At 41.9% G+C, this 15,400-nt stretch overlaps 1 protein-coding gene across 1 annotated transcript; it reads right to left on the reverse strand.

Moving 5' to 3' along the window:
• Positions 1 to 1,238: 1,238 nt before the first annotated feature.
• LOC120672536 (N-terminal acetyltransferase A complex auxiliary subunit NAA15-like) lies at positions 1,239 to 15,156 on the reverse strand. Its single transcript, XM_039952976.1, has 26 exons — positions 14,945 to 15,156; positions 13,927 to 14,005; positions 13,759 to 13,841; positions 13,516 to 13,665; positions 12,977 to 13,092; positions 10,318 to 10,423; positions 9,762 to 9,833; positions 9,537 to 9,652; positions 7,872 to 8,004; positions 7,576 to 7,653; positions 7,347 to 7,400; positions 7,171 to 7,241; positions 6,691 to 6,745; positions 6,495 to 6,590; positions 6,039 to 6,167; positions 5,572 to 5,654; positions 5,263 to 5,493; positions 5,058 to 5,190; positions 4,855 to 4,968; positions 4,583 to 4,714; positions 3,767 to 3,823; positions 2,853 to 2,950; positions 2,730 to 2,788; positions 2,542 to 2,653; positions 2,366 to 2,466; positions 1,239 to 2,054 (listed from the first exon to the last, which is right to left on the reverse strand). Exons 1-26 carry the CDS (start codon positions 14,993 to 14,995, stop codon positions 1,837 to 1,839), a joined length of 2,727 nt encoding a protein of 908 aa, XP_039808910.1. The 5' UTR covers positions 14,996 to 15,156; the 3' UTR covers positions 1,239 to 1,836.
• Positions 15,157 to 15,400: the final 244 nt, after the last annotated feature.

Below are 15,400 nucleotides of genomic sequence, written 5' to 3' on the forward strand. Positions count from 1 at the left end.
ATCCGATGCGAGCAGGTGCTGCGGCTGCCGGATCCGGGGCTCGCGGAGGGGATCCGGCGGCCGGGGCGCGCACGCGAGCGGCCGGATCCGGATCCCCCTCTCTGCTCGGCAATGTCCTCCCTCGCCGAGCCTCCTCACGCACCACCTCGTGGCGAGGCGGAGCGCCCGCGGTGGCGCGTGCACATGAGACCGCCGTGCGTCGGGACTTCTGGCCGCGCCGAGCTCGCCCCTCCTCCCTCTCCCTTTTCCCTCCTCCCTCCTCCCTCCATGGCGGAGCTCGTGGCGGCCCATCTCCTCCTTCCCTTCTGGCCCTTCCCCTGCTTCCCTCCCCCCCTTCCCCTGCAGAGGCGAGCCGCACCCTCCCTCAAGCTCCAGCCGGCGAGCCGCAGCCCGCGGCGGCGCGCGGCAGCACGGCCCCCCGCACGACGCCGCGGCCGGCCTGCGCGGCGTGCGGCGGCGACAGCCCGCGGCGGAGGTCAAGCTCGCGGCGGAGGTCGAGCTCGCGCGCCGGCCGCGAAGTGGAGCTGTTGGGAGCGGCGGCGGGAGAAGGCCGATGTGGCGTTTACCGTCCGTCCGCTCCGTCCCCTGGGAATAGCGCTCGGAGATTCATCCACAACGATGGCGGACGGCTTACCGTCCTCCACTGCGGCGGTTTTTCTCCTAAAGTGGTACTGCATGCAGCGCTAGCATACCGCGTTGCGTATCCAGTGCAGAGAGCCTAAGAGGCGCCGGCGCGGCCGTCCTGCTGCTGAGTGCTGAGTCACGACACCGCCACGCCGGGGGCACGTGAACGTGAACGAGCATGAGGGGGCAGCGGCGGGGCTGTCCGGTGCTGCTGTAACATGCGCCGGCCGGTCCACGCATGTTCCGTTTGGTTCGCCGCTGTGTCTTGCAAGCTGCTAACGCGTGCTGTGCTGTAAGGGAGCACGGGCACGGCGCGCCACGTCCACATTTAAGGGTTTTTTTCCTTTTGAATTAAGTTGTTCTGTAGAAAATACATTACAAAGGCGAAAGAGGATGAAGCTAGATTTTCATTTATACTTCATCGGTTAAGCCAAATGACCCCTAAACAAAGTTGACTGCTTCAACATCAAGAAGCGGTGGTGCTTTTGCATTCTTTTTTATTAGTCATGTGTTTGACAAAGACGCCCTATGGCGTCTATATCTCTCATCAAACAAGTGAATGCAGGCTTCTCAAGTCTCAACACATTGCATACGTGAAACACCCACGGTCAACATTGATGATTATTTCTCAGGGAAACTGAAATACAATTTCTATGTTCAAGATTAGCTAATTTACAATGTCGAGGAGCAAAAGATACAAAAGCAAAGGGATTAAGGCAACCCCAGACACACCAAACTACCACGACACAGATGTTGTAAATTAAAAAAACGTTTAAGATTATACACCTGCTTTATGCCAAAATTTTGTAGTTCAACAAGAGTGAGCGAGCACCGAGCAGCAGTAGACAATAGAACGACCCACACAATGAATTCATGACCCGCTGCTTCAAATGAATCATCACACCCTGATGCTGCCAGGCAACAAACGCCGGCGCAGACTTCACTATATCTGGGACGAAATGTTACTCTTTCACTGTCTACAAAATGCAACAAAAAGGTACAATCTGAAACTGAGATAATCACCACATTGAAGAGCTCTCAGCTCCCAACCAAATAATATACTCTTCAAATGAAATGTGCATGCGCCGACAAGTAATTGCACCAGGGCACTTTGTTCCCCCTTTTGTGTCTATGCACTTTGGTCAATTGGATACTGGCTCCAGTTCTAAAATATGTTCTGTTCCAGATGTAACCAGGCAGCTACTTGATGCATCACCGAATGCTTAAGCTGCTCAAATCATCAACAATATGCACAGTCCCATTCAAAGTGCCTGCCTCACCCTTGTTTGATTTTAACTGAGGATTTAGGGCAATTCCATTTTCTGGTGAATTCTCTAGATTATGGTCAACAACATAGGCTGTAATGGCACTCTTGACACCTTCAAAGTATGTCGAGTAAGGAAAATATTCTGCGCAGCGTGTCTTCCACCCTGTTGAAAATGTATGTCGAGACAGGATCTTTAGATGTTAAGCCTGGAGCAACCAGCACTGACATTGTGACCATACTAATGGTCCCATCAAATACAAAGAAAATGCCAGCATAAACCTCAATAATGACATTGGAAGCAGCAAATAAATTACTAATGAAATAATGCAATATTAAGCACCAAGTGGCATGTATTCATGTAAATGCTAGAATCAAAGGCTATGAGCACTCAGCTCGAGGAAAGGAAAAACTACATCATTGCTGGCAAAACAATGTAGCATGTGGCACAATACAGGCACAACAGTTTGAACTTACTATTTGCAATATCCTGGTCGCCAAAGACTGTCTCCAGCAATTTGTGAACATCAATACAATCTTGAATTTGCCATTCATTCACAGGACCAAGCACATTATTCCTGCATAAAATTGGAAAAATGTAAACATTCTGTACAGAGCAGGTGAACAAAAAAGAGGTGCTTTTATGTATTTACCCTGAAGATGCATTGTTTGTCGAATCTTCAATTAATTTAATTGCCTCCATCTTCTTATCTGGCTCCAAGAGATGCATCATTTCAGCAGCTGCTACTCGGTGCATCAATGAAGCTGGCAAAGAAATATTGACAAAAAAGAGTAAGATCATGATCAGGGAAATAGCAATAAAGAACATCAGAATAGTTACCGTTGTGTTTTTCAAGGAAACTTCTGCTTACTTCAATGAGAGACTTCCCATGTAATTTCCTGTAACAACTTGTTAGTCAAGTAAAATCATAAAAACACTGACCGAGCAAGTATCAGATTAGACCTTATGTCTGGTCGTTCGGCTTCCAAGACATTCCAAATTAGCTTCTCAGAATCAGTCCCAGGAGTAGGAAGACTGTTTATCTTGTGGAAGAACTTTATCTGCGAGCTCAGATCAAGTAGCAAATAAATAACAAGGAAACAAATTGATGGGATGTATCTTTTATTATTCAACTAAAGTATTCAAAATACAAATAAAAACCTTAAAGTATATAATAAAAACACCACTACTGTGGTCTGTCATCCATCAACAACTTAGAACTCATTTTCACTCCAAGCCCTTTCTTCACCAACTAATGACACTAACCACTAATGAGGCCTCTAGTCACCATCACCCCACCTAAGCAAAGTATGATGCTTAGAAAGCACCGTGATATTCTATGAAAGAGCAGTATCATAATGGATGGGGGATTCACCAGTTCACCATCATATCCATTTCCAAGTAGTAGTTACATTTCAGTTATATGACAACCAAAATACTCATAATTCCATATGAATCTAAGTGCTATCACAAAGAAATTGAGCACTAGAAACTATTATCAAAGCCCTGAAACCATGAACTCATGTAACGCAACAGTTATTCTTTATTTGACATTATTAGCATTTGATTTGAGTGGATAGGCGAAAGAACATGAACAGCTTTATGCTCACCAACTTACATCCAAACCAGAAGTGACACAAGTATAAACCTATGGTAAGACTTCAAAGTACACTGAATTTGTATGGCATGAGGCAATTATAATCGAGGCATTGTTCTCGGACCCATAAATACATAAGGAAAACCTCCACTCTAGTATCTAATATCTAAATAGCTGTTACTAGATGATTAGTGTAATGAATAAAGAGAAACTTCTTATGACTTAGTCACATAATTCATGAAAGAAGAGCTTGATGCAAGGTGTAATTTTGGAAGCTTACCAAACAGCGGTGACTGTCTGGATTGTTCTCATCCAATTTAATGAGCTGTTTAACCGCCTGAAATTAAAAATGGATTACAAAGAGTTAGGACATATGTTGAATGAAATGGAACAAATTAAGATCATGTTGCAATCAAACCATTATAATACTAATCAACTAGCAAGTAAACCATTATAATACTAATCAACATGCTTTCAACTCAAGTTATCAGAACTTTTTTAAACTATTACTTATCTGAACTTTTTTAAACTATTACTCTTACTGAAGAAGATGCTCAGGAATTGGAGAATCACGCCAATGTCTTATCAGGAAGTAATACTTAAACCTATCCAAGAATGATTTCACCCGTTTCGCTTTTCCATATTACAATGAGGTTACTATCGCCACCTAGCATATATCTAATGGTAAAAAAAATGGTTGGACTCACCACTTCACTCTATTTGCCAATAAAATATGCAGCTTTTAGCATTTACACATATTTAACACTTCCTTGATACATATACACATCTTAGGAGATGATTTGGAATATTTAGTTTCAATGACATTGCTCGGAGAATAGGCAGCATGTTGGCCAATTCTCCAATGTTGATAACTAGACGCTGTAAGCTTATAATTATTGATAGCCAGCGTGTAATTAGCGCCAGTGAATTTACATAGATACAAATGTTACTAGGAACATTTTCACGATTTTTCAGTCAGAGAAACAAATCACACTGTAATAGCATGCCAAGATGTAAGCAAACGGCAAAGAATCATAACAAGACAGAGAGTTGAGTAGGGCTACAGTGTCATATTAGATAGAAACCAACCATGTACCTGGAAAGCAAGTAAAATCTTTTGCTTTCTCATGTTGAGCTCAAATGAAAGTATATGGGTCTCTAATGAGCTTGACGAGTTATTCTGCAGGAGCTTCAAGTATTTCGTGGCTTCTGCAAGCGGATCCTCAATCTGCAGACAAGAATTTGCATAAAGGGTTCCAGCTTCAAGCTTGAACTGATAACGACTTACCAAAGAACATCAAAAATTGCACCACCAAAAACTGATAAAAATTGACATGATTAGATAAGCCTTGTGGCAAAGATGAATACCTGAACTAATTTTTCACCATGTGGATCCAGATCAACAGGTCTTGCATTTTGTTTCTTTCCAGATTTTGAAGTGTTGGATGATGATGTTTCATCCTCCTGTTTCTCTTCAGCCTCCTGGAGGAACATGGGGTGCAAAATCAGAGAACTATTGATACTGCAAGTTAAAGGGGGGAAAGGATCCAATGGTAAGCTTCAAAGAGTACCCTTTTAGCACGCGCTTCTGCTTTCTTCTGCTTTTGCCTCAATTTCTTCCTCTGAGCAGGTGGTAGTTTTGACATCTCATCATTTTCCTCAGTAGAAGATTTTGTTGGAGATTCATGTAGTTTCATATAGCACCTACAGTTTGCTAGTATCACCACATATCCTGAATGGAAGCACTAGGCAATAAAAAACAGAAACAAATATTACCTTATAGCTCCAGCAGCCGCCTTGTGGAAGTATTCATGGGCATGCAAACGATCTTGAAACTTTAGCATAGAAACATATGCTCTAAGTGTCATTTTCCGTAAGCAATACGAATGGAAGTCAAATTGATCTTCAGTCATATCAGCATAATGCTTTTCAACAGCTAAGAAATTTTTTAGGGCCCTGCCGAGATCACCTTGACGGAAATAACTCTCACCAGAAGCAAGTTCATACCTTAAAAAGTTGTAGATCAAGTTATTAGAGATGGAAAGAGAACATGAGAGATGAATGGCAGATGGAAAGAGCGCATACCACATGCACTGCATGTCATGAAGATTATTGTGTTGATCACCATCTTTGGTAAACAAGACGGCAGTCTTCTCCGCCAGCCCAACCTTCAAGTAACGAAAAGGAGCTAAATGTAAAAAAGGTAGCAAATAGAAAACCAAGAAACTCCAGTGCTTTCTTTTCGGATGAATGCTAGAGAATCTGTATTATCTCCTCCTTGCTCTTGAACCCAGAATTTGAATTGACATCCCTCTAAGGCTCTAATACACACATTAACCTTTTTTTCCTAATTATATGTTGGAAAAACAATCATACAATTTAGGGTGATATGGATGCTTTGATGGTAAACCTAACATTATCATTTCCACATGTCAAATCTAGAGGCTTTTTTATGAATGAGTGGCAATTAGATAAATTAACTGCACTAAAAACAGCACTGATAGTGATATACGGTTACAGAAAAAAAAAGGTGCTGATCCTAATTTAGTTACCTGGTCAGCCTGAAGCATCTGCATAACACACTCGCTGTTTAAATAGCGATCAGCAAGATCCATGGACCTAGCTTCATCTGCTAATGCGGCTGCTGCTGCAAAATTACCAGCATGCTGCGATATCTTTCCCTGGAAAGGAATCATGGGTATTAACAGAGGCATTAGTCTAACAGCCTGTGCCTTTGAATTAAGAGATTAATGTGATATAATCAATTGAACCTTTTTTTTGGGAACATATAATCAATTGAACCTTTTAACCTAACATGCAACAGAAAAGACAAAGAAACTGTAACGATGCTGCCAAGTTTATATGGTGATGAGATCAGTGCTGGGCCACTACATATACATAAATTAACAGAAGAGAGACCAACATATCGAACAAAGAAGTTGCCAGGCAACAAAATCACTGCATTTAAACTGAATTTAATCCAAGTTTCAGATGAGTGTGAGAGAAACCTTGACTGAATATAAATCGATGACAGTTGGTGTATGTGATATAGCCTCATCAATTTTATTTAAAGCAATCTCATACTGGCCTCTTCTGTCATAGTGCTGCATTAGATAAGATCAAAAGGAAACATGACTGTTCGAGACCATAATATTTCAATAAAAATTGAGAAACGTATTTAAAAACTGCAGGCTAAATGCAAACCTGGGAAATCAAAAACAAAGTCCACAATAGTGTGGAAGGAGGCTCCTTCTGTGGGCTGCAAAGCAAGACATTGAAAATAAATAATAGTAAATAAAAGAACGTTAACATATTGACAATCAGTATTCCAGTTTTTATTAAGACTGCTTTCTAGGGAAATAAGATAATTACTGACAGTAAGATTAAGTAACTGATAGTAATCAAGCACGAGCTTGACAAGTGGGGCAAAAACTATCTACAAACTTTTTACATTATAGTCATTGCCAAATCTGGTATCCATACTGAACACATGAAAATTTTACACAGATAAACAAGTTGCTTTTCATGTAATTAGGAAGCATTGCTTCACAGGACCATCTTACCATTTCATATAGGATTCTAGTCAAGATATTAGTACTTTATGCATTGCAAAAGGACACCACATAATTGTTGGGAAACAAACAATGAATCAATAAAAAACACTTGTCAGGCACTACGGATTACCTTCCAGGAAAGCATCCAGAAGTCCTAATGGAATCTTCTATTTTAAGAAATAACTGCTCCAATATGTTTGCCTGCCAATAGGATTAAAAATTTGAACATGAAGTGGCTCTCTGACTTATATCATGGTCAATAAATGAAGTATATGATATTATATTGCGTAGTGCAACTAGTGTTACCTTGCCAGGATGCTCGTACAGTGGGCTTAAATCAGAAAACAGTGAAGGTACACCCTGAAAAAATGGGATACCATTACAATTGATCATTACCAAAGAGCTAAACCATGTGGACTAGAAAACCTAGTAAGGCTTTTCAAAAAAAGAAAACCTAGTAAGCTGTATGGCAAAGAAAACGAGAAAACAGTGACAAAAGGATACCCCATATGGACTAACTACAGACTGATGATACCTTAGTTAATAGAGGTCTGACATAACTGTCTGCTGCCTCCTGGAACTTCTCACCTTCCAGGAAATCAAGAGGAATGCGCTGTTCCAAAGGAAAGACGTACAAGTTTAGATTCACGGATTCTCAAGTATATGACCTGCTTACTACAAATACATGTAGCGAAAGTAGAATTTATCGTCATATATAGGATAAATTAGGCATGCCCATGTTAAAGGTATTACTTTTGTATCACTGGAAAGCTCAGTAGTGGATACAAAAAAACAGCAATACATATGAACACACGGTTAAACATAGTTTACCTTAACAGCAGATGACCAAGCATACTTTTCTTTAAGTGAGTTGTATAATGCACTTAAGCGCTCAACATCATTAGCAGAATATTGACCATTATCAGAGTATAGGCCAAGGCACTTTTGCACAGCTATGAAGTATCTGAGCAAAACCAGTGAGAACTAATTAATCAATAACAGTAGCAAAAGGTAGATTATGAATATAATGCCAGTATGAACAGTGTTATGGACAGAAAGGAGATACATGTATTTTTCAAAGCATGAAAAGAAATTCATAGTGTAAGCTATTGTCACATTTTCAAGATTAAACTTTGTGATGCTCACATGATAATCCCATATTTGATTAATTACAGGATTGTGTAGTTGTTCTCAGCATATTCTTTCATGCTAGTAAAGGAACATTGTAACACCAATGGGTAGATCAAGTCCATACATACATCCTCACTCTACCCAAAGAGTGCTAATGGAGCTGGTGAGAATGCTACCCTACGATATATACAACAAAAAGACAACCATACACTTTGGTACATATGCATACCGTGTCCCCAAGTAGGGAAATGGTTTAACAATTAACACCATGCGACATGTTGGGAACATCTCAATCATACTTAAACCTCTGCCCTTGATCATGGCCGATATAAGCTACATATGCTCAATTGTTCAACATGAACTAATAATTTTTTTTTTGGCGGACAACCGACTGCACAGGTTTACATTGATCAACTGATAGGTTGAGACAGTCATTTCAACAAGGGTTTTTGTCTTATCCATAGTTGCTATAGCTGTATTAGTCAGAGAACACTAACCAGGTGGAAGTAGTAGTGCTGAAGAACACGTCCAAGTTGATAAGAAGTTAAGAACAAACATGCCATTAGAGGGTAGTGTTTGGTTCGTGCTTAAAACAACCTTACTAATTTTGGTAATGCCTATAGTCCTTCTGTCAGACCCTATGCATTTTCTTCAAGTCAACTCTAGGCCAACTGCGGGTAACATTGTACAAAAAACTAGGTGAATTCCCCGCGCGTTGCTGCGGGATGTTTTATATAATTTTTAATTATGATTTTCAGATTTAGTCAGGAGAGAGTTAAGAGTTGGTCTTTTTTACACGAAGGTAAATTATTCTATAAATTTAATTTAATTTGATAAATAACTGAGCATGATACATACGCAGTTTTCTATGGAATAAAAATTTAAATTATTGAGAAATTAACATAGAACTGCAATAAATAAAGTGGGACCCGATCTTTTTAGCTACCGAGGACAGTAAAGCCTTTAAAGGCATCAGCTAAGTGGAAGTATTAGTTGTTGAGTGGCGCTTAAAACTTGATTTCAGGAGACAAAAGGAAGCATGAGTCTGTTGGGTTCCCTTTCAGATGGATGGACCGATATAAGGATTTCATGGCAATCCAATGGTGGAAATTTTGCGATGACGTGGATAGCTTGCATGTCAAGAGAAATAGCAATTAATGAGTTGTAGTGGGGAGCATCTTTATAAGAGTTATAGATTTCATAGCAAATGCTCTGTACTTCTGGCAAGGTTGGTTGCATAGACCAAAGTACAGAACATACTCAAGGAAACAGCACGAGTCATTTGATACCCATTTATATGCAGTGGCCTGTGGCCCAAAATTAAGGCTGAATGTATGTATGAAAAAAAGGGCGCCAGTGACTCACTTGTAGTTATCAGGGTTCATGAAAAGCAGTGATCTATAAATGCTCTCAGATTCATCAAAGCGGCCAAGTTTGAACAAAATGGATGCCATTTGTTCTTTAAATGATAGCTTGTCAACCTAGCACACAAAGTTAACATGAACAAGCACAAAAGATGTAATCAGATATCTTGTTCAGAAACTCCTAAGAACCACCACATACAAGCAAATACAAAAGGATAGGACTCACAATCTTGCTCTCCTTCTTCTGCATTTCCTCAAGTGCTCTGTCTAGCATCCCACATTCCTCAAACAATGATATCTATAAAGAAACAATAGGATTACATATCACTGTGAGGATAATATAATATTCATATTCTAGGAGAATAACATGAACTTGTAAGCTAATGGCTCAATAAGAGCAAGCCTAATGAAAGGAACTTCATCATAATGTGTGTTGGAACCAAAAGACAAGAAAATTAGAAAAATAATTAGGCGCTGACTGATACAACAGGCTTGGCACGGCAGAAACATAAGTGGATGTAATGCGAATGAACAAAATACAACATAGTGGACATAAATTGACACCGAAACACTTAACACTAAATTAAAATGAATAAACAAATCTAGATGGCATAAAGACATATAAACCAATATTCTGCCCAAAAAAAGGCATATAACCAATATTGAAAAAAAAAGAATTATACAGAAGCACAATACTTAACATTTTTTTAAAAAAACAATACTAACAAGCAAAACTGCAACCTATCCAAGAAACACGAGAGATGTGACAAGCAGTCAAGCACCTTATACAGAAGCATTTCACTGTGTTCATATCGCTCGTTGTCTGGAGGATAATCATCCTCCAGTGTCCCCTCATATGCCTCCAATACTTCTATTGCCTTAGATGAACTACAAGTGGGTGAACAGAAAACAAAGTGATGAATCTTTCCATACTGTACATGTTTCGTCTTAACATAAGGGAGTTATAGCAAGCAGATCATGAACAAATTGATGAGTACAGTGTCCATCTGATAAATTTCATTATAAACAAAATGAAATTGACAAGTTTGGATATTCAAAAAATATATTTTCAAATTGTGAATTCAAATTATAAGAGAAGGGATATACAAGTGAGCTAGTCATGGGCTTATGGGCAAACCCTAGAATAATGGGCCTTTAGGCTTGTTAAGGGTATAATGGTAATATCCTAGTATATCCTAGTATCTAGGGTTTGGGGGTCTCCTCTTGTACTATATATGTTGCCCTTTGGGCCTCTATCAATACATACACACAGAGTTCAGTCTCTTCTCTTCTCAAATGCTATCAGAGCTCTAGGTTTCGAACCGTCCGCCACCCTCCGCCGCCGCTGCGCTGCCCCTGGGAGCATCGATCTTGCTCCTGGGGGCAGCATCTCCTTCAATCCCCAAACCCATTTCCGTTTTTTTTAGTATTGTCGTCGCAGCAGCAGCAGCAGCAGCCACCACTCCATTCGCCGCCCGCCGTCGTCGAATCGTCATCGATCCGCTCGCGGGAGGGGAGCAGCAGCCCCTCCCCCTCATGGATCCGTCGCTGCCGTCCTCTGTCCGCCGCCCGTTGCGGCGGATCCATTCGCGCCGTCGCGCGGCGCCCGTCCGCACCGTCGTCCTCATCTCTGCCGGTCGCAGAGCCGGCCATCCTCCCGTCGCAGCGGCCTCCGCCGTCGCGGATCTGCTTGTTACGGAGCCGCCAGCCACTTGTCCGCTGCTCATCGCGGCCTCCCTCCGTCGCCGCCCGTCGCGGCTTCCTTCTGCGCCGCCATTGCGGCCGTCCGCTCGCCCGTCGCGGAGCTCGTCCCCGCCCATCTACCGCCCGCCGGCTCCTTTTCGCGCGCCTCTATTCAAGCTGCCAGTCACCGGTTCCCATCGCGGCCCCTCCTCTTGCTGCTTGTTGCCGCTTCTCGGGAGAAGGGGCTCGTCCCTCTGCTCCTGTCTGCTCAGATTGGGGGCAGCAGAGGCCCGTCGCCCTGCTTCTCCCCCAGTCCCCCGTCATCGTGCTGTGTGGTGCGGTGCTCTATTCTGCTACTTGCTGCTACTGCTGCTGGTGGCCCGTTCTGAAATTGATCTCGCACATGCAGCTGCTGGTGGTATTGCTTTGTTTCGTTGCATCTGCATCCACGCCAATCCAAATCCAATTTCATTGCTTGGTAATTCTGCTGCTTGCTTATGCGTGCTGCTGCTAGTGTGCGGCTGTGCTGCTCTGCTCATCTGCTCATATGATCGGCTGTCCATCCATATCATCTTTTGCTTGTTGCTTGCTGCTGCTTGCATCCATCATCAGATTTTGCTTGTACCTGCTGCTATCTTAGTTCTAATTGTCTAGTTATGTCATATCCATCCAAGTCAGTATCAATCCAAGTCCATTACGCATTTTCAGTTCGTCAATGCCGTGCGAGTCCACAATTTCAGTTGTCAAATCAGCCATTTTTTTTCTCTATGGGGTTTGCCGCGTTGTGTGGCTGCCCCATCATCATCATCATCTTCTTCTTCTTCGTCGTGTTGATGCATCTTTACCACTTGGCCCTTTTTCGTAGCCTTTTTGCTACACATCATCCCCAAGTGGCTTTCTTAGTCATCATCACGATAGTATCACGGCTTTGCCATCTTGCAGCTGTGGTTTTATCTTTGGCTGGTTTGGCACATCTCACTGTTCTTGTTGTGTTCAAAGTCTCCAAAGCAAGATTCATGTTTGAAGAGTCGACGTACTGGTTTGTGAAGACTTGTGGTATTTGCTGAAGTACGATTGTGAAGGCAATACCCTCTTGTGGAGGAGCATTTTCTACATCAACAAGTTCAAGAGTTGCACGCTTTGATGACATCTTTAATTTCGGACTTTGGATGTATCAATTTCATGTTTATGTTTGAGTCTAGTGCTTAGTGTCAACTCTCCAAATGCAACGACATTGCATTCACGTTGCATTTGAGAGGGGGTGTTAAGGGTATAATGGTAATATCCTAGTATATCCTAGTATCTAGGGTTTGGGGGTCTCCTCTTGTACTATATATGTTGCCCTTTGGGCCTCTATCAATACATACACACAGAGTTCAGTCTCTTCTCTTCTCAAATCGTAACAAGGCTATCTACACACTTACCATGGAAAAAAATATAACTAAACAAGCACAGTATAGCGAGTAGTACTGGGTATGAATAGTGATGACACAGAGAAATCAAATAACTGTGCAACAACGGAAGCCATGAGCTAATAAGATTAGAGTCAATCCACAGTTTATACCAAATAATACTTCAATGTTGTTTGCAATGAACACTCAACAAGTATAGAATAATATAGATCCTAAACATATATATTTGTTACTAGACTTTCATAATTGTGTTATACACATAAAAAATACAGCATGGGGCCAAGTAGCTATTATCTTTACTCGCATAAGATGGACTTAAATCAGCATTGCTTAGAAAGTGGCATACTTGGAATTCAAATGATGAGCAACCGCAAAACCAATCCAGTTCATGCGGTGATTTGGCTTCAAAGACAAAAGTTGTTGCCTAGTCTCAACAAAACCAGACAAGTCCCTCATTTGTGCCTGTGAGAAAATGTGAAAATCCACATATTCGGAGTCAGAAAATGTACTATCCTGGAAAAATAATTACTGCCATTGCTTTGTACATTTTAGAAGGATGATCATGGCAAATTCAAAGAACAATATGCACTGGCATATAACATAAGTGATGCCAGCAGTCCAGCACTCCCTACAAATTTGTACAACATTCATTATCTTCCTCTGGAATTATAGGTATGGTACTAAGATCCTGAAGAAATAAGGAATCTTAAAGAAATGCTTATTGGTCATTCAGTAATGAACAATGAGAAGTGCACAGAACATTAAGTGGGCCATTGATGATTGGTGTATTGCCTATTTTAGCTGGTAAAGTTTCACTGGGGAAAAACAAAAGAAAATCACTGTCCCAAAAGAAAGAAATGAAATACTATGCTAAATTCAACCAACCTGGAGAAGTGACAAGTCACGAAGAATTTCTATGTTATCTGGATCAATCCTCAAAGCATTTCTGTAACATTTTATAGCTTCTCTGTATTCTCTGTCTGATCGGTAAAGTAATCCGTAGACATGCCAGCAGACATGACTCTTCAGATCATTCTGAAAAAAAAAGTTCAATGCATATTAATTCCCATACTTGGATAATCAACAGAAAAAAGACCCAAACCAAAATTGATTGCACAAAATGGTAACCTTCAGACCACGTCGAACAAGTTCATATGCTTCAGATTTACGGTCCATGCAGTTTAGTGTCAAACCCTTCATTGATAGTGTTTCTACAAGGAACAAAATATAGAGGGAATGAGATATTGTAGGAAGCAGTAGAGTACCTACAGAACCAGAACATATCTTTCAACATACCGCCATGCTCTGGGAATTTTTTTAATATAGAATCTGCAGCCTTAAGCCCTTTCTTATATTGCTTAGTCTCATAGGATTTCTGTAACAAAACATTCACAAAAGGAACTATCAGAAACACAAAGTCGCACTGAAATTAAAAACACAATAGGCTAGCTTATGCAGGGTATCTCAATGACTTCGCATGCATATGTATAAAACTCTGCAATGTAAGGACATTATGAGTAACATCCTCAAATGCCCAAAGCACTAACGTAGAATAAAGGCTTCAGTAAATATTCAAAAGTCATCCCCTTAAGATCGTCAGAATTGGATAGTAGCTAGTTCAGAGTTTTAGAACCAAGAGGCAGCTTAGCAATTTCGACTCTAATCTAAAAAAGGGCCAGGGCCCTCATGCTAAAATTTTGAGCCCATCCAGGTTTTATACAATGTGAAACAAGCACAGTGCTAGGATTTCAGTGCCCATGTCACAACAAACCAGTTTTCCAGGATCAGACTCCACTCCCTTAATATAGTACAATAGTACATGCATAATACACTGACCTGTAAAGGAGTGGATTCTAATCTAGGTATACCTCATCGAGTCCAATCAACTCATGTCACTAAGATCAATCAATAAGGTCCTCAAGGCGAGACAATACTAGTACCCAATCATTAAGCACATATTTATTTAAACATCACCAAATATGGTACTGCACGAATGAGCACAGCCCATGCGGCTCAAACTGCAACCAATCCACTAGTGTTACAAACAATGCTTCCGGAGCTAACAGACTACGGCAGAGGACTCAGTCATCCAGCTACGGCAGCTTCTCAGAGCCGCGAGCATGGTCTGACGACCACTGCTGACTGCCAAACCAGCAAAACCCCAGCGTCCAGGCAGTCTCCTGCAGCAGCTCGGATCGCCAGCGTACCGAATCGAGTGGAACTAGACCACGGAGCAGGCAGATTCGCGGGGAAACGGATCGTCTCGATTTGAGGAGGGTGGGGGCGGAGGGGAGGGTGGAGGTGGGGTGCTTACGACGATGACTTTGAAGAGGTTGGCCTCCTTGGGCGGGAGCGACGACCCCATGGCTGCGGCGGGGGCGGCGCGGCGCGGCGAGACGCGGCGGCGCGAACCCTAGGACGAGGGGGAAGGGTTTTGGAGCCGCGAGGTGGAGGGTGGGCTGTCTAGCGGTGCCGTGGTGTGGGGCTGTGTAATGGAAGGCGTAGAGGGCGTGCTTGGCCGCTTCGGCCGCAAGGAACCCTACCTGTCTGTTCGGTCGCTGGAAGGAAGGCTGACCGAATACTTCGCTATTGCTGGTAGGGATTTGGATTTCACGAAACATGCCGTGCGCTGTGCCCCTCAGGCTATTCCGAGTGGGTAATTTCTTCTAGTGTTTCCAATACTGCCACATCATCTAAAATACCATAAAATCATAGATGAAACAACCTCTACAATGCAAAATTTCAATCTTAGTGTTTCCTATGTGTTTAT

This window comes from Panicum virgatum, chromosome 5N, assembly GCF_016808335.1.
Source record: "Panicum virgatum strain AP13 chromosome 5N, P.virgatum_v5, whole genome shotgun sequence".
NCBI lineage: Eukaryota > Viridiplantae > Streptophyta > Magnoliopsida > Poales > Poaceae > Panicum > Panicum virgatum.